This window comes from Equus caballus, chromosome 5 (assembly GCF_041296265.1).
Source record: "Equus caballus isolate H_3958 breed thoroughbred chromosome 5, TB-T2T, whole genome shotgun sequence".
In the NCBI taxonomy this organism is placed as follows: Eukaryota; Metazoa; Chordata; class Mammalia; order Perissodactyla; family Equidae; genus Equus; species Equus caballus.
Window position 1 is genome coordinate 42,034,803 of NC_091688.1, and position 25,923 is coordinate 42,060,725.

The following is a 25,923-nucleotide window of genomic DNA, read 5'->3' on the forward strand; positions in this document are numbered from 1 at the left end:
CAAGCATTTCGTTTGCCGTTCCATCTCACAAACCACCAACACAAATGAAGGCAACGGGTGGCCCGAATCATGCCGTGCCCATGGCTTGCATGTGAGGACTGAGAACGTATTGCGTGAGCCTCGGCAGCACGTTTAGTTTTTTAAGTCAACAAGTTTTTTAAATTGCTTCGAAAGGGAGGGGGACGGCAGAGGCGTCTTTTAACGCAAAGTGCCCCCCAGTTCTGCACAAAGCGCTCCCCGTCCGCACACATCCCGTCTGGGCTGTCCACTCCCACGCACCATCCCCTCCAAAAATTCTGCAGACGCCGCGGCGGTAACAACGCGCCCTCCACTCCGGAGTGGAAATGGAGGTGGTTTCCACAACCGCCTCACAAAGCCCGGTCCCAGCCAGCCCCAGCCCCGCAGCCCCCGGCCTGGAACCAACACGCCGTACCTCTCCGAGCCAGGAGCGTCCACCCGCAGCCGCGCCGCGGAACCTTCGCGCCTCCTCGCTGCGCGCCCCGCCTCCTCGGAGAGCATCGGGCGCGGGGCGGGGCCGCCCCTCCGCAGCCAATCCCCGGCCGGCCGCGGACCGCGCCAGGCGGGAAGAGCCGGGGCTTCGGGCACTGAGGGGTGCTGGGGGAGAGTGGCGGCACGAGTGCGGGAGCGGGTACACGCTGCCTCTGCGCCCACTCTTAGTAGGCACCCCACCATACACCACCCCCAAAATACTGTTTGCAGAGAGAGTGGAGTGAACGGGGCGCGCCCGGCTCTTTGGGGAGCCGACGGGCATCCTTCCCGGGTCAGCGCACGTGGCGCGCTCTGGGCGCATTTGAAGGCAGCGCCCTGCAGAAGCGGCCGCTTGCAGAAGGGGAGCTGTTTTGCGCACAAGTGGGAGGCTCTCAACACGCGGGCGCACCCGGTCAGCACGTGCAGCCGCTGCAACCTTCCCCGAACATGCACCCCCGGAGCCGCTGCTGCAGAGGCGCTGACCCCGGCGCCCCCGGATCTGGGCGGGAGGTGGCGGCGCTGGGAGGCGCCAGCCGCGGAGGGGAGGGGCACGCGGAGGGGTGGGCGGCCCGCCGTCGGTCCGCCGTCCGTCGCGGCGCCGGGGACACCCCTGCCGCCTCCGCTCCGTCCCCTCTCGTCCCTGGGAGTGTGGGCAGGGCTGTCCGGGGACTTCCGTGGGCCCGGCCTCTCCCACTTCGGGAGGAAAAAGCAGGGGAAGCCCCCGGCGCCCGCCGCCTCCGGAGAGCCGCGGAGCCCCCGGCCCGGCAGGCGCTGAAGACGAGCCCGGGCGGGGCCCCGGTGCGTTGTGCCTGTCGCCGTCCGTGTCCGGAGCGGCGGCCCGCGCCCGCCCGCTCGGCGCCCCGGGCCCCCCGCCCCGGGCCGTAGGGGCCCCACCCTGCCGGGCGTGGGCGACGGCCGGCGGGGACGAACGGAGCAGCCGTCGCGGGGCCTCGCCGCGGCCTCCAGCACCCCAGCCCCGGGGAATGCAGTGGCCCCCGGCCCCTGGCGCCTCTCCGTGTCTGGGCTGGGCCTCCTCGCTCACCTGCTCCGCGGCCGCCACGCTCCTGAGCCGCGCCGGCCGCGCCCCCCTCATGGCGGCCAAGTGGTTCAAGGAGTTCCCCCTGAACCTGAAGACCGTGTCCGAGCGGGCCAAGCCGGGCGGCGGGGCGGGTGGCAAACTGCGCAAGAACTCGGAGGCGGGCGCCGCGGGGCCCACCCCGGGCAAGGGCCGCAAGAACTCGGCGGCCGAGCTGGGGAGCGGCAGGGCCGGCGCCGGTCCCCCCAAGGACAGCCGGCTGTCCCGCGACAGCCTGCAGGGTCTGATTCAGGCCGCCGCGGGCAAGGGCCGCAAGAACTCCCGGGCCACCGAGGACGAGCCCCACCGGGGCGCGGCCAAGAGCTCGGGCTGCAGCACCTACATCAGCAGGCTCATCAAGGTGGACACTCAGGAGAAGAACGGCAAGGGCAGCTACCCCGGCGGCGGCGGCGGCAGCAGCAGCAGCAGCAGCAGCAGCAGCACCTCTTCCTCGGCATCCTCTTCCCCTTCCTCCCTGGGCCCCGAGCTGGACAAGGGCAAGATTATTAAGCAGCAGGACACGGTAAGAACACAGCCTCCCGTGGACCGCCTCTCCCCTGGGAGGGAGCGCAAGCCGCAGCGTTCCGTATGCCTCAGAGAAGGTGCGGATGCGCTTCCCCCTCTAGCATTTGGTGACCCCTAAGTGACCATTTAAACTCATAAGATTTTTTTTTTAATCTTGAAAAATCCTCCTTCTAAGGATGGAGAACTTCGCAGAAATGTACTGTCCATTTAATTTTGTTAGCAGTTTATAAGAGTAACTGAGTGAGACGTTTGTGCTTTGTTCAATTTTTATTTTAATTTCGACATCCGGGGGGACTGCCAAGCTAGGCTTGTGTATCACTTTTATCCTTCGTCAGCATAAGGACTGGCAACCTCTAAACTGTCTAGTATGGATTTCAGAGCTCCAGGGGATGGGTTCCCCACCTCCCTTCTCTGCTAGTTGGGACCCTCCATCGTTCTTTGCAGTTCCGCCAGTGAAGGGCTTCTCAGAGCTTCACCAGCACCCAAAGATGACGGCCCCTCATTCATTCCATGAACACTTGTGCAGCAGCCACATAGGATAAGGGGCACAGGGCTGTACCGGCTGCGGAGGATACAGAATAGGACGAGGAAATGCCCTAAGGAAATTACAGATCAGGAGAGAAGAAGGTGTTTCCTGCTCCTTACTCACCGCAGGTTTTCTGGGTGCTGGCCAAGGTGAGACGGTTAAGAAAAGGAGTGTGAACTTGTGAACAGACCCACTCCATTCTTACAGAGATGACCTGGGGTTGGTTGGTTGGTTTTTTAAATCCACTCTTCTGTGTGAAAAGGGGAGACAGAAGAGCTCAAACCAAACTTTCAGACTCCAGCCCAGGCGATCACTTCCTGTCCTGGGAACTTTAATTTTCTCTGGCCGGGTCTTCAGACATGCTGCCCACCTGCATCGAGTCAGGAGCCGGCAGAACATTCCATGTGTGTCTACATCGAGCACTTCTGTTCCTTCCTCCATTCATCCTTTTCACAAATATTTACTGCATGCCTACCCTGTGCCAGGCACTGGAGGGAGAGCCATGGAAAGATGGTTGAGGAGCCAGCTCCTCCAGCTATTGGTCAACAGTCTGCCTAACTTTGACTAGATTATAAGGAGCTTGCCGCCGAGGGCTGAGTGTCATGCTTCGTGTTCCTCAGGATACCTGGGGAATGCAGTGCGCTCGGCGAGCAGTCAAGAAGAATGGGGTGAAGGAGAGAGTGGTAATCACAGCCTTCTGCAGGGGTTGCCTGGTTGTGTTCGTGGTCATCACTTCTGGATGTCTGAGGTTTCTTAGGCCGTCTCCTCCCAGGAGAAGGGCTCTCATCCAGGCTGTCCCCTCTTCCTCGCTTCTCCCTGTTTATCTGAATTCTTCCTGCCAGCTCCAGTGGTACTTCTCCATGAACTCTTTGGAGAAGGTAATCAGCGATTGTGGGGCAGAGCCGGGGCCTTCCTCCCCGAGGAGGGTTCCCTTACCTCCCACTTGTTACCCAACTCCTTCGGAACAGGACTGCTGCACACACATCACCTTTTCAGGCACCTTCCTGTGTTTGGGGAGGGCAGATGCTTTCAGACACAAATGCTGGTTGAAACTATCTGATTGTAGCCTGTGAGAATCAGTCTACCTATGAATAATTGAGCCCAGAACTCCCACAATACTATTCAGTTCTGACCTATTTCTTAGGCTTCTTATAATGAAGCTTGTCTCTTTAGAGCTGTTACAGATTCCTTGAGGACAAGAAGCAGGACTCGGTCTTATTTTCATTCCCTCCCTAGCTGGTGCTGGGGGCCATTCAGTAGTCGCTGGTGAGTGACTGACTTACCATGACTATATTGCTCAGCTGGTTGGCATTAAAAAGACCAAAATCATGGGGAAGGTGGTAGATTAGTTCATTTTTTTACTGCTCTAAAGCCATAGACATCCCCTACTCCCCACCGTCCACCTCTGCCACCCTTTTAACCAGCAAATGCTTTATTACTTGAGGAGAGAAAGGGAGGTGAACACAGCCTTGGGGATAAGTAAAAGAGTTTAGACGAATTATTACCAGTCAGTTATACTACCAAAAAAATCAGATATTTGTCCAGCTGGGTGAATAACACAATCAAGTGCAAAAGCTTCTGGAAGTGGTTGGAGATCTTGACCTCTTTTGAGATCTGCAGGTTTACGGTAGCCATTTTGATGCCATTGCCATTTGGGTATGTGATAATCCTTAGCAACTGTCCTCTCTGGTTCCTTTACAGGTCATCATTCTAGAAGACTATGCGGACCCTTATGATGCCAAACGGACAAAAGGCCAAAGGGACGCAGAGAGAGTAGGAGAGAATGATGGTTACATGGAACCCTACGATGCACAGCAGATGATAACAGGTTCGTAACCAGGAGCTGCTTAATCAGGACTGAGATCTCACACTCGCTTGGAGTGCAGTAAAATGGTAATGGTGTATATTTGGGGAAGAGGGATGAAGCGATTTAACCAGATCCTGCTGACTGGAAGAAACAGAAATTAGACCCAAAACTAAAGTCAAAATGTCTGATTAACTTCCTTTATGGTTTTGTATTCTTCAGTTTTAAAATATGCAAGGGTCTTTAAAGCTTTTCTAATTCTTTACAAGATGACACTTGGGAGTTTGGAGATCTGCTCAGAATGTGATCTTCAGTCTTAAGATTATTTATATACATTTCTCGGCCACTTTCAAAGCTTTGACATCCATAATGGAAGTCATAAATCTGGACCAAGGGACTAACATACACTTAAAGGATTTTGAGTTGTTAGAAGATGGAAACATGATGCGATCTTGTGTATAGTAGTAGAAGATTGATTTCTCAACAATTTCTACAACACTGGAGCAAGAAATTTAACTCTAAGGGTTGATTACTAATCACTGGTGTGAGCCAAGCCATTCAAGGCAAACTTCCTAAAATCAAAGTCACCTAATCTTATAACTTTTCAAGTCGGAACAATTAATTCCAACCCACAAGCTAAGCAATCTCTCTGTCATTTTTGGTGTCAAACTTTTCCCTTTTATTCATAATGCTCTTAAATTGGCGTAAACGATACTTGAAAATAATATAAACTAGTTAATTTAGATTTATTGGTGAATTTCAGGGTAAATTATTTAGTCACCTAATATTCATCATGAAAATGCAGTGTCTGCGTGCTGACTCAGGGAGCCTTGTTTGAGCGTCGTGGGGTCCACGCCTGGGAAAGGAATAAGTGATCACACCTTCAAGGCTGTCTCTTCTGTTTAAAAACAGCTTGAAAAGCTGTCAAGCTCAGGCTCCGTAAGCAGAGGCTCGGAAGAGTGGAGCAGGAGGGTAGCGCAGCTCTCTGGAAGGGTCAAGACAGGCCTCAGAGTGAACACAAGCTGCAGCAGGAAGGCACTGCTGTTTCCTGCCTCTGCTCACAGAGATAAGGCCGGCCTTTGGGGAGGGTGTACCCTGGCCAGGCTGTGACCCTGAAGGTCACCGGACCGTGACCCCTAATGAAATCTGTGAATGAAAGGAAGTGAAAATGAACTTAGAATTTCAAAAAATATCAGAAGCTTGAAAGGAATAAGGGAAAAGACTTACTTTTACATACAATTGAGGAAAAGGATTTACTTTTAAAAAACTGCTTAATTTTGACTCACCTTTCTTGGTCCTTTGGTTTTTATTCCTCTCTTTCTCTTTAACTGGAATAAGTAGTTTATCTATGCTGTCCCAGCTGATTATTTGTGGAGCCACAATGATAATAGGGAAAGTGCTGTGATTTTAAAAATGAATATATCTTTTTTTTCCCATATAATCCCCACAAAACTCTGTAAGCTGAGAGACTCCAATATATTATCCTCTTGTACAGGGTCAAAAAGCAAGGTCAAAGAGATTCTGACTTGCCGATGCTCACAGGACAGAGCAGAAATTAGAGCCCAGATCTTCCCACTCCAGATTGGGTGGTCTCCTTCCTACACCAGGGCCTCAGGGCACATCTGGAATGATGTATGCAAGAGCACTTTAAATTTTATACGTAAGGAAGACGTCTCTCCACTCAGACTCACAAAGAAAGTTGCATTGAAAAGTCAAAATTGTCCAGGATGAAATAAATGTAATAATAGTAATATTAGCATTTAATATTTGAGTGTTTCTTAAGTTCCAGGCTCTGTTTTAAAGAGTTTACGTGAATAAATTCATTTAGGAATACAAAATTAATGTATTCAATTGGAGACTAAATTCAAATTTGCTAAAAGTTACTATCTTTTTAAAATTATGCATCTTTTTTTCTTTGCTCTTTTAAAAAATATTATATTGGTGAATTTTAAAGTTTCTTCATTGAAAATATATGTCACAAAGTACCTCCTCAATCAACGCAGAGACTGTACCTCTTATCCTACACGTAAGTTACACAGCTGGGCAGAATAACAGGAAGTGAGTTTATCGGAAGCTGGAAATAAAAGATTTGCTGCTGGATTTTTTTTTTAAACCTTTTACTTTTTTGGTTCAGTTTGCTCCTTGTGTGCTTGGCTGTCAAGTCTAAGTTCAGAAATGTCCCATATTTCTTGAGAAACAGTAGAGATTTTTTTGTTTCAGCATTTCTGCAGGAGATGGAGAGGGTGCTAATGAATGTGATTTAGCTGTGGAGCACCCAACCTCTGTCCTGCCTTTTTTTTTTTTAAAGATTGGCACCTGAGCTAACAATTGTTGCCAATCTTCTTTTTTTTTTTTCCTGCTTTTTCTCCCCAAATCCCCCCAGTACATAGTTGTATATATTTTAGTTGTGGGTCCTTCTAGCTGTGGCATGTGGGACACCGCCTCAATGTGGCCTGACGAGCAGTGCCATGTCCTCGCCCAGGATCCAAACCAGCAAAACTCCAGGCCGCCAAAGCGGAGCGCGCCAACTTAACCACTCGGCCACAGGGCCAGTCCCTGTCCTGCCTCTTTAATACCTGTCAAGTGAGGATAACATGCCTGATTTTAGCAAGATCTTGGATGTACAGAACACTGTTCATGATGTTATTTTATAACATCCAACACATATTTCTTAGGCATTTATTTACAATGTACCAGGCCCTGTGCTGGGCCCCGGGTCTCCAGGGAACAAGACCCACATGACCCATGTCCTTATGGACCTCACAACCCAAGGGGGCAAACACACCTGACACGAATAGAGAAGAAGAAAGTATGTCATTGAAAAGTGTGGTAAGTGCCATGAAGTAGAGAATAAGAATCGCCATCTGCCTCAAGGAACAGAGGAAGAAAGAGAAATTAAGAGGCATTTAGTGCTTTCCTATGGCCACATAACCGTGGGACCCAGGCTCCCTGGATCCCTCCCACACGAAACCTTGCTCTTAACTTTTAAAAGCTAAGAATTTATAAATTTCTGAGTAAATCTCACTTGGATTTATCCAAAGGATTGTTCATAAAAAAATATGACTATGAATACAAGGCAATATTAGTATAAACCTCTTTGTTTTGTTCTGCTAAATTAACAGGAACATTTTAGCTAAATAATTAGCAGAAATAGTATATATAATTTAGCATGATGAGTTTTAGCCACCAAATTAAAACTTTAGTGTTGGAAGGGTCTTTAGGCGTTCCTAAGACAGCCATCACTCAACATGAGAATTCTTTCTGCAGCTGGGATCACACAGGTTGAGCGTGTACAAGGTGCCAAGCTTGCCAGGTCGCCTCACCAAATCCTACACCCCTGTGAAGTGGGTTCTAGAAGTCTCTGTTTCACAGATGAGGAAACCAAGGTTCAGAAAGTTTCAATAACTTGTCCAAAGTCCAGTTGTTTTTAAATTTTTATTTTTACCTCCAAATGGTTTTATTTGTTTAAATAGTCAAATCTAAAGGAGACCCTCATTGTTTGGGTCTCCATTTAAAAAATTATCCATTATGGAAAAAATATAAATAGAAGACTTTTTGACTTATTTAATTTGTCTATACTTTCCTCATTAAACTTAAATGTCAAGGCTTCTGAATTGTATCTGCTTTTGTTTAGATATTTAGATTTGTTCTATAAAAAATGTTAATTTTAAATCAAAGTCTTGAGCACTAATAAATATGTGAGCCAAAAAGTTACCTAACAGCCCTATTTCTGATTCTAAGAGGAAAATAGAGCCTTATGAGGCTCTGAGTTTAAAGTTTTGAAAACATGAAATGGATTGGGGGAAAGGTGCACTATAGAAATTATAATTCATTCTAGATGAAATCTTTGGGGATAAAGTAAAGTATGATAGAGACTGCCTGGGCTCTGGAGCCAACAGTAAATGGCTGCCTCACCAATGACTGCCTGGCCTCAGTTTATTCACCTGTGAAAATGGGATAACACCGCTCTTGCTACATTATGAGGCTTCGCTGAGATGCTGAGTATAACATGCCTAGGACAAGCATACCCAATAATTATAGCCGTTATTTAGACACTCTGGAGAGAGGATTCCATTTTCAAAGAGGATTCTGGATAAATAGGAATATTAATTGCTAGCTACAATTAATTTAGTCAAAGAAAATCTTCTATGTTTTTAAATATAACTGGCAAATTATGTAAGCTAGCGTTGACGATTGAGAAGGGAAAATTGGGGGCCCAAATTATGTTTCACGCCAACCAGTTGCCCGTTTGAACTGGTGCAGGTCAGCCCTCAGCTTCAGCCCTCGCTGCTGATGGGTGTTTATCTGCAGCCCATTGGCTGTATTCTGTTGTCTGCGGCGTAAATGGCCTCTATCGGCAGAGCCAGGGCGTAGCTTCCTCTCGCCATTTCCTCCTTCTCAGGCTCGTTTCCTCTCCGAGCCAGCTCTGCACGTCAGGGGCTATTCTCCCTGCAGGAAGGGTCGGCTTGCAGCCCCGTGATTGTTTCTGTTTCTATGGCGCCTCAGGTTGGGGGCAGCCAGGTGTTGGACTGGACTGGAAGGTTACTCCCCTTGAAGGGGCGGAGGGGCCCTCCGCTCAAGCCCATTTTTTCCCCTAATTAAACATTGTTTAAAAAGGTGATAATTCTTTGAGATTTTGCCCAATCCCAGGACCATCCCAAGAGGGAACAGTCTCAATTGTATGCTTTCCAGTGTTTTTCCCAGAGCTGTAAGCCTGCACAGCCTGCCTAAAATAGAAGGAGCACCAGGACCTCATCTCAAAAGGAAAAACTCAAACGCATGTGTAATAAGAACTCAAGACTCTCATCACTATACATCATTTTAACACAAATTATTGAAATTTCCTTGTGAACGAGACTCCTTGTATCTTAATATTGGAATCAGCTCTTTTTCTGTTTAGTTTAACTGGGACAGAATTGAGGCCAGAAGCTTGGAAAGGTTTCCCAGTCTGTCTCAGTCTAAGCTGAGGGTAAACTGAGATTTTGATCAGAAATTTTCAAAGTCCTAATTCATCCTTTGAATTCCTTTGTGTTTTCTCTTTCTTTTTTCTTAGTTCTGTAGAAAAGTTCTCTTAAAAAACTCCAGCGTTAACTTAATTGAACCAAGAGCAGAGTATGTTTTTGTTTCTTGTTTTCCGTAACTCCATGTAGAATAAGCAATGAAGAAAAAAAGCTGTCAGATTGAAAGTCACGAGGCGGGGACTGGCAATGCAGGAGGCTTCAGCCAGCCCTGGGGCCTCTCCTGGCTTCTAGCTCTCACGTGCTGGTGTGGAGGTGTCAGATACAAGGAGGACCCTTCTCCTTGCGATGGGGCTCGAGATGAGATTAGCTCTGGAGATCAGGGGGAACTGAGATGGGGACCCCACACCCAGGAGGTGTGGACGTGCTTCTCAGGTTTATCTCCCTGTGAGAATCACCTGGGGGGCCTTTTTCAACTCTAACTCCCAGGCCGTACCCCAGACCAATGAAATCAGGGCCTCTAGTGATGGGGCCCAGGCATCGTGTGTGCGAAAGCTCCCCCAGATGATTCCAGTGAGCTAGTACTGTGGTTATGTGTGTCTATGTATATAGGATTGGAGCCAGCTGCAGTCAGCCTGGCTATCCAGCAGAACTATAGCCTAAATAAATTTGCCCTTTTGAATTTAGTGTCCTGATTTTAATAACTTTTCCCTTGCGTGTCTTGCTTGTTGTCCTGTCCTCATGAGAGAAGTCTTATTGAGTCAGTGGTTCTGCTCCACAGAGTGTCCCCATGCCCATTTGAAGTTTCCTATGGATAGTCTGGTTTTCCCTTGTTTCTTCAGCTCTGCCCTCTTTGCTCCCCTTCCTCCTGAGCTGACCACTTCTCAGCCTTCTTTGCTGGCACCTCTTCTTCCATCCACCCTTAACTGAAGAAGTTCCAGGCTCTGCCTTTGATCTGCTTTCCTTTTCAATCTACCCTCCCTCTGGTGATTACCTTCATTCTCACGGGACTAACAATGATCCATTTGTAACTCTTTGATGTGTACCTCTGACCTTCATCTCTCTGCTGAGCTCCACATCCATATTGTCACCCACCTGGAGAAATTCTAGAGCTCCTTTCCCTCCATCCATCTATCCATCGCACAACTGTGTGTCCTACAGGGATAAACAGGACATGGTGGTCTCTGCCCTGGCAGTCTCCACCAACCTGCGAATACAGACACATCAACAAATCAATCCATACAGTGGGCGAAGTGCAAGGTGAGAGTGGATTATCAAGGCGGTGGCACCTGGAAGAGGTGGGTCATTGGAGGAGAAGGTGGGCAGGGACAAGGAGGAGATGCTGGGTTAGATTTCAAAGGATTGGAAGATCACCAGGACACTGGTGGGCATAGGACAGTGTAGTGCTCAGGGAACTTCCGAAGTTCCATTTGGTTAGCACAAAGAATTGGATTGCAGGGGGATGCAGGGGGACGGGGCAGGGTGATGTCGAGAGAAGAAATTGGAGAGGGAGACAGCGATCTGGTCATAAGAGGTGTGTGATGCCATGCTGAGCAGTTTTCACTTTGTAACTAGACAGTTGAGAACTCACGGGGTGATACATGATAAGATGAGATGTTTGCATTTAGAAAAATCCTCCTTGACTATGCCCAGGTGGCAGATTGAAGGCTTCCTGATGGGCATTTAGAAGAACCACAACATGATGCAGCTCTGGGTCTATATCACCAGCTCTGGTTGTCCAGCCTAGTCATCTCTAACTCCACTGCTAAGGCCTCTGGGCTGCAAGCTGCTCAGTCCCGAGTCACTGCTGGTTCCTTCCCACCCAGCTGGCTGGCTGGTTGGCTGATGGCTGGTTGATTTGCATCAAGTTTTTACATCCATTTCTATGCCTCAGTTCAAACTATATCTTTCTGACCTATTCCATCCTGTACACTGTGGTTGGAGTTATCTTCCAACAAAGCACAAATTGTTATTACCTGTTAAAAAACTTAGAATGGTTCTCCATTGCCTAGGGAACAATCTCATCTTTTTATCCTTGCTTTTCAGACTTCTACACTTTGATGCCTGTCCTGCCTATTTTTCCAGCTTCTTCTCCCACTACCTCTTTCCTCGCCTGGCCTTCTGTCCTCTGAACTTATCGCTCAGCTCCCCCTTATGGGAAAAAGCCCTTTATGGTTCCCACCTCCATATCTTCACTCATGCAGCTTCCTCCACTGGAAATGACCCTCTCTATCAAAGTCAACTCATCTTCCATTTCTCTTCCACTTGGAGTCAGTCCAAGTGTAGTGGTTATGAGTATGGCTTCTAGAGCCCAACTTCCTGCTTTGAATCCAGGCTTTGCCACTTACTGGTTTGGGTGACTTCCTTAAACTCTTTGTGCTTCAGTTTTCTCTTGTGTAATATTGGGGAAATAGTGGTACCCATCTCAACAGGTAGTTGTGAAACTTACAACACACTTAGAATACTGCATAATACATATTACACCTGTAGCTGTTGAGTTATCGTTGTTGGTGTTTTTCCTCCATAACTGCTCTTTTACTTTCATTTATCCTGCAATTATTAGCCTGTTACGTATTATTTGTGAATGTACCAGCTTCTGCCACTGTATTAAAACCACCTGGAAGTCAAGAACTCTGTCTAATGCACGTAAATACTTTCCTCAGTGTATGTGGCCCAGTGCTTTGAACATAGTAAACACTCAGTTGATTTTTATTAAAATACTTTGATCTCAGCTCCCTAACAAGATATAGAAACTTGGAAGGTGAACTAGACTCAGAGGATACACAGGGACCAGGAATCATGGAACAGGTTGCCTGTGGCCACTTCTTTTGTCACAAACTGCAAGTGGCCCCCAGAGGGGCGCCTGTCTTCAGATGTGATCCCGGCTGCTAGGGCTTGATCCCATTGTCTGGCTCAGGCAGCTAGAGGGAAGAGGTTGTAGGCTCCTTCCGAAGTAATCAGCCCATTAGGGAACAATCTCGGTGTTCATTCTCTGCCACCTTCAACCAGACAGTCAGAGGTGAAGAGGTAATTCCGTTAATCACTGGGCTTCCGTGGCACTCTTCCTTCAAGCTATTTGTGTGTGTGTTTCAGAAATTAGACGCCGGGGTTCCAAAGATCCCCTGGTGAAGGCTCTTCAGCTGCTCGACAGCCCTTGTGAGCCTGGGGAGAACGGCATGAAATCCGAGGCGCTGGCCAAGAGACGCAGCTCCAAGGATCTCCTGGGGAAGCCTCCGCAGCTGTACGACACCCCCTACGAGCCAGCCGAGGGGGGCCCCCGGGCGGAGGGGAAGTCGCGGCCTCCGGAGAGCCACAGCCACAGCCGGCTGCCCCAGGACGACGAGCGGCCTGCGGCCGAGTATGAGCAGCCCTGGGAGTGGAAGAAGGAGCAGATTGTGCGGGCGCTGTCAGGTGAGGGGTGGGTCTGCGGCGCTCTCTGCTCCCCTGCTGGGCAGCCCCGCCCACTCCAGCCTTTCTGCCCAGGAGATTTGCTTTCTGTTCCTCAACTGCAAGTCTCTTTTCCCAAGGAATTTGATAACGGGAGACAAGAATTTGCCTGTGGTTGGAAGCCCAGGACTGAAGAAGAGCCCTTAGCGTTGCATTTATCTTTTAACCTTCTGGGCATCTTTATTTCCCTTTATCTTGGCAGTGTGCTGCTGTTTGGGAAATGCCTTAAATAACTATTGAAAAACCTTATCTGATCATGGCTGAAGCTATCCAATAGGGAGCAGCTCTAACACTTACTTGGTGCTACTCTTCAAACCTGTTAAAACCCCTATTTATAAAATGGCAGTGGTGAAGCAAAGAGATTACAGACAGGTGGTTGGAAAGCTGGATGAAGCTAGCTTTTTTTTTTTTTTGGTAAAAAAATCCTCCTAGAGGAATTAATTCTTCAAGTGTGAATTTTTGAAATAACTTAAGAGAAAGTTGGTAAGTAGGTTGTCAGTAGATATTAAAGGTAATTCTCCCTCCTGCTTTTCTCAGAACATAGTTTTTCTACTTGGCTGGCCATAAATTCTTCTGCTTTTAATTTAAAAAGTTAGGGATGTCTTCTCCCTCCATCAGGAAAGCCCAGTTTGTGATTAAAAGTATAACCAAGGTAAAGGGTGAGTAGAGAAGGTAATATATTTGATAGCAAACGTTTGAGTTAGCTTTTGTTTTACTTTAGTCCTGTTTTCCACAAGTCTCTCTTGGGCACCAGCTATGGTGCTGCGTGCTGCTCGTTTTCTCTATTTATCTTCTCTCCAGCCTCGATGTCATAGCATCTTTAAAGGCACTATTCAGCAGTTTCTGTTTCTGAATTGATTTTTCTTTTTGTTTTATTATTTCATAGTAAGAACTCATCATTTGGTTTTGTAGAATGATACACACTTTTGCACAGAATCATTACCTGTGACTATGTTTAGTCATTTACTCTAAATATACTGTTCTTTTGAAGGACATGCTGAGATATAGTAAAGTGGTTTCCTCTCTTATTCTAAAACTGTTTTACGCTGATGAATATCTTGCAGAAAAAGTAGCTGTATGTGGATGCTCGCACGCAGTGTGATCAGATATCAGAGACAGCAGAAGCTCAGCCATCCCGGGGTATTTGCAGCATATGTTAGCTCATGTTAGAGGGGAAAAGCTGCTTCCCTGAGCTGAGGCAGTCAAGGAGGCTTTTTCTCTGAAGTTTTCATGGGTCACCTCGGTGGCCTCTGACGTTAAATGGAGGCTTCCTTCCAGTTCAGTTTGAAGGCTCTGAGCGACCTGGCATCAAGGAGGAGACCGTGAGGCAGCACCACCGACAGAAGAGCTGGACCCAGAAGATCCTGAAGCCGGCCCTGTCTGAGCACAGCGAGGGTGAAAGAGTGGACCCAGCCCTGCCGCTGGAGAAGCAGCCGTGAGTCTCCTCCATGAACACAGCAATGCATGATGGCTGGGAGCTTGTTGGTACCCTTGGAGAGGACACACAGGCCCCTTTTTACGTGATTATTTTTGTTCACGAGTACTTGTCTGGATGGGGCTTATTAATGAGAACCAGTTTTCAAAGCCCAGTGCATTTTTGCAGAATGGGAAGTACACTGCATCCCAAGAACTTGATTGCAAATTTCATTCTCCTGTATAAAGTGAAAACTTCTAAAATAATAGTAGCCCTGTCAACTCCCTCTTGCATGACTGATAGGTTTGGTGATCCAGGATTACCCAAATCTCATTTCATCTGTTCTGAGTGTGAAGCAGGATCTAGCTCGGCTGTTGAGCTTCCCCCAGAAGTTCATTTCAGATCGCGCTTTATGGAATGAGGCCCGGTCTGGATTTGTATTTTGACACTGTGCTATCTCCCCCCACCCCTTTTTGCAGGTGGTATCATGGTGCCATCACCCGTGCTGAGGCCGAGAGTCGACTACAGCCCTGCAAAGAAGCTGGTTACCTGGTTCGAAATAGCGAGTCGGGGACCAGTAGGTACTCCATTGCACTAAAGTGAGTGTTGAAGCCTCGTGGGCTTGTGGGCTCTCCCTTTGTGGATGCAGGAGTGGGGTGCACCATGATGGTCTTTCCTGTCCTGGGTAGATTACCAGTCAACAAAGATACAATTCAAAGGTGGTTCACAGGGGCGTGTAGTGCTAGGAAGTAAGATGCTTGTGCTTGGGCAACGCAACATGAAATGCTCTGGTTAGAATGCAAAATCCATGTTGGGTTCATGCCCCCATGTCTCCTCTGATAATGAGGATCTTCTTTTCATTATCATTGTCCATCGCCTGACCTAAAGTAGGTCCTCTCAGTGGAGAAATAATTCCTGATAAAAAGAATAATTTCTGTCAGGATAGTTTGGTCATTCTTCTTTCATTCCCTAGCATTTGGGACTTTAATAAATCAGATCCCTTGATTGTCAAAATGCCAACTGCAATTTTGATGCCAGTTTCTTCTGTGAAGACGGAAACGCTGACTTGCCGTTCCTCCCCCTGTCTGCTTGTACACAGAACATTCATTTCTGCCCGGTAGGCCTGGTGGAGTTTGTATCATGGAAATTCTCGTTGCTTTGCGAGTTCAGTGCTGCTATATTGGAGGATCATTGTCAGGAGCCCTAACAGCGTTTCCTTCCTGAGGAAGCTGAGCCCCTGCAGCTGAAACAATCAGACTGGAGGGGAAAAGAGGTTGGGGCGGGTGTGGAGGGCGGGGGGAGTGTCTCAGCAATATGGCTCAGAAAACGGGACAGGCCACCAGATATACAATACCAGGAATAGCTTTGCTGTGTTCCTGAAACTGGTGCTCGGGGATTAGATCTTCGAGCCTTCGGTGCCAGCTGTCATTATGTACAACCAGCAGCAGTCTTTCCAGATGAGGGAGGAGAGGAGGAAGCGTTTTTTTTATTATTATTATTAATGTGTTCTTTGGGGAGGAAACCTAACACATGTCCTTTCGTGGTGGTGGAGAGGGTAAGAGTAAACCTCACCTCAGTGGCCTCACAGTTGGGCCTCACCGCCAGCTTGGCAATTTGGGGGCCCTGGAGGGACTTGGCTTTTGGTTTGGTTTGGTTTTGGTTTTGGTCCTGTACCTGATGACTTGTGTGCATTGAAGATAAACAACTCAAGGATGAGACACGTTTCGCCCAGGGCTGGGAAGCTCCTGAGAGTTCCCCTGGTATGTTGAGTGCGTTTCAGTGTGTATATAACAGTTCCAGGCATGGAGGAGAACCTATGGGCCTGTGAATCCGGCTGGGATGGTTTTCAGTGGGGAGGGATCCCCCTGCCCGCTCATTCATGTCTCCTCCTCGATTTTTGTCTTGCTCCAGGACTAGTCAAGGATGTGTCCACATCATAGTGGCGCAGACCAAAGACAACAAGTACACGCTGAATCAGACGAGCGCTGTCTTTGACAGCATCCCTGAGGTGGTACACTATTATTCCAACGAGAAGTTGCCTTTCAAGGGGGCAGAACACATGACCTTGCTCTACCCTGTGCACAGCAAGGTGCATTAAGGTTCAGCCACCAAACACCCCGGCCAGGCCTCTCACGCCGAAGAGGACATCAGCCCGCAACCGGCATCTCAGGGGACAAGGCTGGACTGCGCCTTAATAATTGGTAGGAAGTGGGAGTCTGCATTTAGAGGTCAAAAAGTCTTTGGCCTTGAATCCGTTCCATGACACCTGGTTACTAACCTGTCCCTTTACTCTGTGCTCTGTTCTTACGTAGAACTCTACGTAAGAAATCATAACTTAGCTGTTGCCTCCACTCTCTGGAGTGGGGTGTTCTCTTTGGGGTGTGACCTTCAGAAAAGGTAAGTCAGGAGTTCAGGAACATTCAAGTTCTCTAGAAGTGTGCTAGTTGTTACCCGTAATACCTGGTCTCCAAACAAACCAACAAAAAGTCACTTGACTTTTACATAAGATGACAAAAAAAATGATGGTGTGGACCAGAAGAGCATGTAATGTTGGACCCCTTCTTGGGGAAATGGAAGAACAGTGGAAAATAGGGGAATAGTGGGCACCTTGGGAAAAGCTATCTTTCTCTCTCAAGTGTCCTAGTTCAGCTCTAGAGCCCATGAAAATTCACAACTTTGGGGTCTGGCAAAAGGATTATTTTATTGGTCAGCCGTGTAAGAAAGTGTGTATTTTCTCAATCTCTGTGGACGTTTTCATCATTTTCCAGCAAATTAGTAGTATAAGCATAAATAGGAAGGAAGATGCCGCTGATTTCAGAATCACCCATAGAATTAAGCGTTGGCATCAGTATTATAGTTCTGAATTATAGAATAAAATATACAACACAGATTTCATTTCTGATTTTTTAAAAATCTGAAAATTTACAAAGCCCAACAGCTGTTTTCTTACTGGATAATTATACAGGACCTCAGATATCTTTTGTGTCATCTTTGTGCCTTTTAGTTGTCATGGAATCATTTTTTTATTTTTGTCCCTAAAATTAGATTTGCTATGTATTTTTAGAGTAAATTAAAATATATATATATATGTATAACTCTCGGATCTCATTGTCTGAACTGGGTCTCTAAAGCCTGCAAAGTTTCTCTCCTGCTGTACAAAGCAGACCAGTTCGCACTATAGAAAAATATTTTTAAAAGACTTTGAGGTTTTCTCTAACTACTATTGCTTAAGAGATTAAATTAATATTCATAGTATTGTTATCTTTATGATTTATCATGAACTGATATCACCAATTTACTTACTGTGAAAAAAAAAAAACAAAATGTGGGAATGGTGTACTGTGAGAAGATGACTACGGTGAGTGGCCCTATAAACGCAGCCAAGCAGATGTTTCTGTGATCAGGGTTTGTCATTTGCTTCTCAAAACTGGTCCAGATGCAAATGTGCTGACTGTCAAAAATGAAAAAACTTTTATAGCCTCTTTGGAATACACAAAAAAAATGTTGATTGGGTTAATTTTTAGGAACACATATCTTTCTAGTCTTTAGTTTTCATTTTACTATTATGATTTAGTAAATATTTGCTTTTTTATTTGGTTAAGATCTTAACCAAAGGGTTGTGTGATCTTTGATTTAAAAAATTTGAAAGGAACTTTTTCTCACTGGATCTCAATGATTTTATTAATAGAGTGTTCTGTCTTTTAAGTACTGATAGAATTTTTTAAATGTGTATTCGTTCATGTACTATATCTTTAGTACAAGATTTTTAAAAATTTTTAGCATCCATAGTTCCAATTCCATTCAACAAATATTTATTATCTTACATATACAAATAATTCATTGTTACTTATTTTAGTTCAACATTCTAGAAATTAAACCTTATTTTTTACTTAAATTTATTCTACAAAGGAAATACAGCAATTATCCTAATTTTAATAAATGCTGAAAGCTTTGTAAAATTTTTCTTTGTGCACTAAATGATTTTTGGCCCATACCCAGCAACTGTGATGAATGTATAACGAAATAACATTTTGAAAACAGATCTGATACATTAAGTATTTATTGAGCTTCTATCATATGTTCAGTATTGTGCTTTTTCTGTACTGTGTTTCTGTGACAGTCATGCTATTTTCTTTATATAATTAAAAGTGGAGGAAATGTGGAGTTTATATATAGTCCAGTCCCTTCACCATTGTACAGGAGGTTATAAGAAGAAGAAATATGGTAAATTAGTAGAAGGAGGGTTAAGCTACTATTTTCTTCTTTAGGTTGTGACACAAGCTGACAAAAACCAGGGAATTCACAGCTGGGTGGTGGCACAAAGTACCACATGTTCTAAAACAATTAGGCCCAGCGGGTGCCCCAATGGCTTCCTTGTTAGGCCTCCTGGGCCAGCTGATCTGAAGCCGCATGACATGTTTCCTCTCTGAGCTCTGAATGCTTGGGCTTTTTGTCATTTTGTCTTAATACAAAGTATTTTCCTGTAGACTTCATTCCTGTGAGTTAGTTCTGTCTCCCAGAATATTTTCTGATTCTGGAGAGAATAACGTCTTCTAGCAAATTTGTACTCACTTGCCTTGAATTCAGCATCCATGGAGTTTCCTGCACCTGTGTTCTTTTTCCTTTATCACACCTCCTTTTTAAAAACTGCTCTGCTCCACGTTACTAGATGAGTTTATTTAGTTGGTTCGTTTCAGGCCTATAAGAACAGAGGGTAAAAGGACGTTTCTGTTTACTTTGCTATCATGGCTGTTTCTATCAGGATGGATTTCAACCACTGGAGTTATGTGTATTTAAATCAGTAAGAATAAAATAATAGAGAAATGTTAATACGTGTACAAAAAGATAAATATTGATATGCCTACTCTCTGGGGGGACAGACTTGTCCTTTTAAGTTATCCAAAGTACTTTCTTAAGAAGCATTTATAAAAAGGGTCTTTATTCTTAGCTGTTTGAAGTCTCCATAATTTGCCGAATTGGTTTTCATTTATTGGCCTTGGCCACAGGATGGGGAGGTGGGCAGATCGTCTGTGGGACAGCCAGAAGGTTTTGAGACAGGTGGGAAAATAGTCCTGATTAGTTGATTGGATTATTTAACTATGTTATTACTCTGTTAATGGCCATTTTGAGTGACTAAATCTTAATGTTCAGAAGAACTGAGCATTTGAGACATTCTTCAATTGCTTTTTAAACGAGGGTAGCCTTTCTATTCTATTAAAATATCCTTTTTCAGTCAAAAGTTAATGCCTCATTTTTTCCTTCAGTCTAGGGGGAAAAAAGCCAGGATGTCTAGATTTCATTTCCCTTCTTGTCTGCATCCTTTTAGTGTTTAGCAGAATTTCTTTAATACTTCTCTCATGGATGTCTCTCATTCATGAGTTGTCTCTTTCTTATTTGCCATGGCCAGCACTATTTTGGCCTCAGGATCTCTTTAGAATCCTTTTTTATTCTCGTCTCCAATTTTCATACCCCATTAACTTGGACATAGAGAGACTTGGCCTGCAGTGGGCCTTCATTTATCGTCCTTAATTTCTGGCCCTGAGAAAGAAAGAGATGGTGTGTTACTGCCATCTAATGGAAAGAGAGTGAACCGCAGCAGGAAAACAACCAGCACGTTTAGGGTAGGGTTTTCTAAAGGATTTCTATAGAGTCCATAGTGGAGGAAAACTGACGACACAGCAGTTGCCATCTTGAAATCTCTACTTTCCTGCGGAAAGGATGATTTGCAACCTAATACACCTGTTGTCACGAGGCCCCTGGACTACAGCTGGATTGTGTCGTTTAGACTCGTAAATTGTATTTTCATGAATGTGCTAGTTATTTTGTCAGGGGTCTTTCACACTTTAAATATCAACTAATACATAGTTCTAACTTCTGAAAATATTTGAAGATTGTATGTAATACAGATGCCTATCTGTAATGCTTTGGTAATTTATATTATATCCGAAAAATTTTATAAAATTTCTGAATGTATTGCAGTAGCCAATAAAAGCTGCATGCCCTCCTGAAGATGGTTTACTCTGAAATGTAACTTTAAATAAACATTATTCCAAGAAAATCAGTGTTTTTGCTTGATTCAGTTAGTTTTGAGAATCACCTCCCTTGATTAAAAAAAAAAAACTTCCTGAGCTAAGAGCCATAGGGGAGAGGGTCACGGTCTCATTTGCAATCATTCTTAATGAAGTCTATCAACAAACCACGATTGAACATAACCAGGAGGCCTGATCTCAACTTTTTTGCTCAGTTCACCTTTAGAGCTCTTCTATTAACATTTTCCTTCCCAAATAAAAAAGTAACACAGTGAAGTTTTACTCTTCTGTTCCCTCAGCCGTCCTCTAGCTGAGTAGACAGTTGTCACGTTTGTCCTGGGCCCTGACTAGTGTTCGGGGTTGTGGCTCTTTGTTTTGATTGTTGTTTATTGTTCATACAGACACCCCCATCCCATCCCCGGGAGTTGACTCTTGAGTCTGTTGTGAAGCTTGAAGTCTGTATTTTTTTTTTTAAACCTCTCCCAGGCGATTTTGATACCCAGCTATGGCTGAAAACCGACGTTGGAAGATACTATTTAGAAATGCGCAAATAAATTCATTTGAGGTTCTCGAAGAAGGGTATAGTGTGGAGTCCTTGGGTGACAAGTGTTTAATTTCCATTGAACATTTATATAAATTGCCACCAGGTGGTACAAGTGCCTATTGTTTTTTCTCCATCTGTGTTAACAGAAAGGGAAGTTTGCATTGAGAAATGTTTGCTCCACGCCCCGCCCCCGAGGAATTGACTAATAGTTTTCAGAATTCAGGGTGAACACATGTTTTCACAAGCCCAGGATTCTGACCCTGTGAAAGGCCAAGGCGTAAGTAATGAGAACAGGCTCTCGCTGTGCGCCAGGTGTGCCGCTGAACACATGCTTTCTCTGCTACCGTATCTTGTCTTAATCTACAATGCAGTGAGCCAGGCGATGGCCTCGTTTTTCAGATAAGGACACTGGAACTAGAAACAATCAAATGACTTGTCCTGGGTCAGGCACATAGTGGCAGAGCCCGGCCTGCAGCTCAGGTCTAATTCTCGAGCGGCTCATAATTGCTGTACCTGTACTTTCCCTCTGAGAGAGTCTACCGCCCCGCAGAGTTCTTCACATTCGAAGGATGTAGTTGGTCAGACTGGTGGGGCGAGGAGGAATAGTCTAGCTGCCTGGTTTTAGTTAGCACGTGAAAAGTAAAGTTTAGAAAGAAAACATTTACAATAGCTGAGTGGAAGCAACCCAAATGTTCATGGACGGATGAATGGGTAAACAAAATGTGGTAATAAGATACAATGGGATATTATTCAGCCGTAAGAAAGAAGGAAATTCCAACACATGCTGCAAGATGGATGAACCTAGAGCACGTTATGCTAAGTGAAGTGAGCCAGTCTCAAAAAGACAAATACTGTACAATCCCACTTCGATGAGGCACCTAGAGTAGGCAAATTTATAGAAACAGAGAGCAGAATGGTGGTCGCCAGGGCCTGGGGGGGAGGGAGGAATGGGGAGTTGTTGTTTAATGGGTACAGATTTCAGTTTTGTAAGATGAAAATGTTCTAGACGTTGCTTACACAACAGTGTGAATATACTTACCACCACTCAACTGTACTCTTAGAAATGGTTAAGACGGCAAATTTTATATGTGTCTTTTACACATATCTAGGCTGCCGTGTGTGACCAACGTGTTCTCTCCCCATAGATGAGCCTCATGGACTCGGGGCAGGGGGAAATAGGAATTAGGTTTGAGGTATCCATCCCCACCAGCAGGACAACCTTGTGCTGGGTCTGGCAGGTCTTGTCTATGGGCCTAGGCACCCTTTCCCCTGCTTGGGAGAGGCTCCACCCATGGATCCTGGTGGTTGAAGTCCGGAGAGACAATTGAAGCTCTGATAATCAAAGCACGATTATATAGTGAGGAGAGTCACTCTGAGACACGTGGAGGATCGTTTCCAAAACCCACAAATAGCACCAGAATTACTTCCCTCACATTGTGAATCATGTAGGATGAGTCGCTGTATCATCTTAATTCAAACAAAATGCTTCCTACATGACGTTTTTTAATGATTCAGATTGCCTTCTGATTTATGTGCATAAATAAACAGGATCACTAGTTTGGATTGAGGGAAAGACATATCGCATGTTGTGCTTATGAAAGCCAATTTGTTTATCAAGGTATCAACCAGTGTGTTGTTGACAAGTGAGAATCATGGTTTACATTAAAGGAGAGTCAAGAAAGATGTGTTTATATTCATTTTGTATTATTTTAAATGGTACGTTTGCAAGTGGAACATTCCCCCTAAAATCCTTGCACTTTTTGAAATGGAGAATGTCGAGGTTTTTTAAAGATTAATGAACCATTCTGTACCCATCACCCAGCTTCAACAATTACTGTCTTATAGCCAATTTTGTTTATCTATGATCCTCACGTATTTCTTGCACTTTTTTTTTTGAGGAAGATTCGCCCTGAGTTAACATCTGTGCCAATCTTCCTCTATTTTGTATGTGGGATGCCACCACAGCATGGCCGCTGATGAGTGGTATAGGTCTGTGCCGGGGATCCGAACCATTGAAACTGGGCTGCTGAAGCGGAGTGCACGGACTTAACCACTACACCGCAGTGCTGGCCCCTTCTTGCACTTTTCAATGACCAATATTTCATAGGCAGTACAATGTGGTTGAACTATTCTCAAATAGAGAGATTATCATTGTTTAATGAAAAGTTTTCTTTAATTATAAAACATACAAGCTTATGAAAAATGTTTAAATACTATGCATAAAAAAAAAGAAGGGAAAAAAAAGGAAGGAATAGGGGCCAGCCCAGTGGCACGGTGGTTAAGTTTGCACATTCCACTTCAGCAGCCCGGGGTTCACCAGTTCAGATCCCAGGTGCGGACATAGCACCGCTTGGCAATAGCCACGCTGTGGTAGGCGTCCCACATATAAAGTAGAGGAAGATGGGCAGGAATGTTAGCTCAGGGCCAGTCTTCCTCAGCAAAAAAAAAAAAAAAAAAAAGGAGGATTGGCAGCAGAGGTTAGCTCAGAGCTAATCTTCCTCAAAAAAAAAAAAAGGAACGAATCTGGTCTTCAGTGACTTCCTAATGCTCTTAGAATATCGAAAAATTGCTTGACATAGTCCGTGTCCGAGGCACGCCTCCCCCATCCCTCCCCCTCCCCACCCTGCCCTTCACCTACAGCCCTTGGCAAGCCTCTCCGTGTGCAGCCACTCTCCGCCTGGAAACTTCTTCCTCCATCCTCACTCTCCATTTCCATATTTCTACCCCTTCCTTCCACGACTCCCAAGACCCCCTTAGTCATTTGCTCCCAGAGACAGCATTTGCTTGTTAATTGTGTAGCTCGCTGGGTGGACTGCCAGCGTCTTGCAGGAGGGATGGGTTCCTCTGGTACCCCCGCAGCCAGCACAGCGGTTCAGTTTTTCCTTTTTTTTTTTTGCTAATTTTTTTTTTAAGATTTTATTTTTCTTTTTCCTCCCCAAAGCCCCCCAGTACATAGTTGTGTATTTTTAGTTGTGGGTCCTTCTAGTTGTGGCATGTGGGATGCCGCCTCAGCATGGCCTGTTGAGTGGTGCCGTGCCTGCACCCAGGATCCAAACCAGCGAAACCCTGGGCCACTGAAGCGGAGTGCGTGAACTTATCCACTTGGCCACGAGGCCAGCCCCAGTAAAGACTCCTTGAATGCATCTCACCGCCCAGAGAGAACCACCACTTACAGTGCGGTGACCATTCATCCTTTCAGAGGAGTGGACGGAATGAAATAAAGCACGTTTCCACTCCATAAATAAAGCACGATTTGACGATTCCGAGGAGGTTTGTTGAAGTGTATACCAAGAAAGCAACAGGAGAAAACCAAATCATTCACGCAGAGTTCAGAGGTATGGGCCCACACAGATAGAGGGGAACTGGTTTGATCTGGTTTCTGATCAAGGATCACTGAGGGTGAGGAACTGGTTGCTGCCCCTCCCCTCGTGTGACTCATCTTCTTTGTGGCTGCCTATTATATGAGCGGGTACTGGGGTCTGGCTGCCTCAGAGCCTCCTGTGGGAGCCCCGGGGACATGCCTTTGTTTATGGGCTCAGGCTCCCCTGGGCTCAGCTTCCAGCCCCTGCTCACACTGACAGCCAAATGAGGAACCCAGGTCCATCTCCCTTCAGGAGTGACTGGGCAAGGGCCCCACCCAGCACAGAGTGGGGGCACCTGGCCTGGGAAAGGACTTGGAAAGAGAGGCCCATCCAGGCAGTCACCAGTGGCTGAGGGGCCACATGGAGAGGGCAAAGAGGCGCCAGCCTTGGAATCAGGCAGACCCAGGTTTGGGGTCTAGTTCAGCCTCTCAACTAGCTCGGGCATCTTGGACCACTATCTTCACCAATACAAGCCTCAGTTGCTTCATCTGTAAATAGGTGAAAGCACTTACCTTGCAGAATCATTAAGATGAGAAAGAACGTTCCGTTTGTAAAGCACATAGTGGAGGGTCCATAAACGGTAGCCATTATTATTAGCTAATTTTAATAAACTTTCTCTACCTAAAAGGGACAGTGGACTTCTGGGTAAGCAGTAGGGCTGATCGTGTAGCTCTTTGCTGCCCACAGATTTTGTTTCCCAATTAATCCCCACAGTAACGTGTTGCTGTAGAACCTTTCCTCCAGCCCTGGTCTCCAGCACAGAGTGTTCCATGATTTTACTGAAAAAATTTAATTCATGTTTTGGATTGTCACCTAAAACCATTGGCATGAAATAGGACAGGGGCTGGCCCGGTGGCACAGAGGTTAAGTGCACACGTTCTGCTTCTCGGCGGCCCGGGGTTCTCCAGTTCGGGTCCTGGGTGCGTCCCACATATAAAGTAGAGGAAGGTGGGCATGGATGTTAGCTCAGGGCCAGTCTTCCTCAGCAAAAAAAAGGAGGATTGGCAGTGGATGTTAACTCAGGGCTAATCTTCCTCAAAAAAGACAAACACACACACACATACAAAAGAAATAGGACATGGCTGAGGTGTTTTGTTTTTTTAAATGACATACACCTACAGGAGACAAGGACCTTCATAAAGACATTAGAAGTTGGTCAGAATTTGAAGGACGGTGCAGGCCTTGCTGTCATTGCTCACGATTGCCTGAGAATCGCCCCGAGCCCCCAGCCCAGGCCTTGCACACAGCAGTGCTGCGTGGGAGCAGTTTAAGGCCTTTCAACAACACACTTCTGCTACTGCAGGATGGCAAATAGATTCCTGCCTCTGACCTGCACTTCTCACACATACCGAGAAAGGTTTGGTCTCCTTGTGCCTCAATAATAAGGAAAATGCTCTCCTAAGTGGCTGTTCCAATAACTGAGTGTTCCTTGCCGTCTTCTACAAGAATCACCATCTGCTCTCCCAAATTCTTTTGGAAAGAGCGTCATAACCATGTCATCCTAACAGTGATGCTGCGAAGAGGGAGGCACTGCCTTCCATCTCCTGCTCCTTGTGCCCACTCCTGCACCTCCTCTGTGCAGCCCACACAGCCTAGCCACCCTGGGGAACATCTGCTTCCTGTGTTGCTTTCTGCAAGACAGAGACCAACCTCAAAAGAGGTCGCGGTGTCCTCAAGGAGCCGGTGGCTCCTACAGGTGCGGCCCTGCGGCTTGCCTGACTCTCAGGCAGGGGGCCGCACGGCGGGGCCC

At 46.1% G+C, this 25,923-nt stretch overlaps 4 protein-coding genes across 5 annotated transcripts in view; 1 reads left to right on the forward strand and 3 right to left on the reverse strand.

The window, feature by feature from the left end:
• The window catches only part of TDRD10 (tudor domain containing 10), a 46,263-nt gene extending 44,788 nt beyond the window's left edge, over positions 1–1,475 (reverse strand). The window contains exon 1 of the mRNA XM_070268117.1: positions 434–1,475. Within this exon, the coding sequence (XP_070124218.1) occupies positions 434–693 (260 nt within the window). The 5' untranslated portion in view covers positions 694–1,475. The remainder of the gene's footprint in view (positions 1–433) is intronic.
• Positions 903–3,345, reverse strand: LOC138924183 (spidroin-1-like). Its single transcript, XM_070267585.1, has 2 exons — positions 3,241–3,345; positions 903–2,051 (listed from the first exon to the last, which is right to left on the reverse strand). The coding sequence occupies exons 1-2, from the start codon at positions 3,343–3,345 to the stop codon at positions 903–905; spliced, it is 1,254 nt and encodes a 417-aa protein (XP_070123686.1).
• SHE (Src homology 2 domain containing E) lies at positions 1,472–20,296 on the forward strand. The gene is made up of 6 exons (XM_005610240.4): positions 1,472–2,087; positions 4,317–4,443; positions 12,471–12,788; positions 14,103–14,259; positions 14,718–14,837; positions 16,150–20,296. The coding sequence occupies exons 1-6, from the start codon at positions 1,473–1,475 to the stop codon at positions 16,334–16,336; spliced, it is 1,524 nt and encodes a 507-aa protein (XP_005610297.2). The 5' UTR covers position 1,472; the 3' UTR covers positions 16,337–20,296.
• Positions 17,824–25,923, reverse strand: part of IL6R (interleukin 6 receptor) — a 61,220-nt gene continuing 53,120 nt past the window's right edge. Inside the window, exon 10 of one of the 2 annotated variants that reach the window (XM_070268122.1) lies at positions 17,824–18,937. In XM_070268122.1, coding sequence (XP_070124223.1) covers positions 18,904–18,937 — 34 coding nt within the window. In that variant the 3' untranslated portion in view covers positions 17,824–18,903. The remainder of the gene's footprint in view (positions 18,938–25,923) is intronic. The other variant, XM_070268120.1, reaches the window with a different exon arrangement.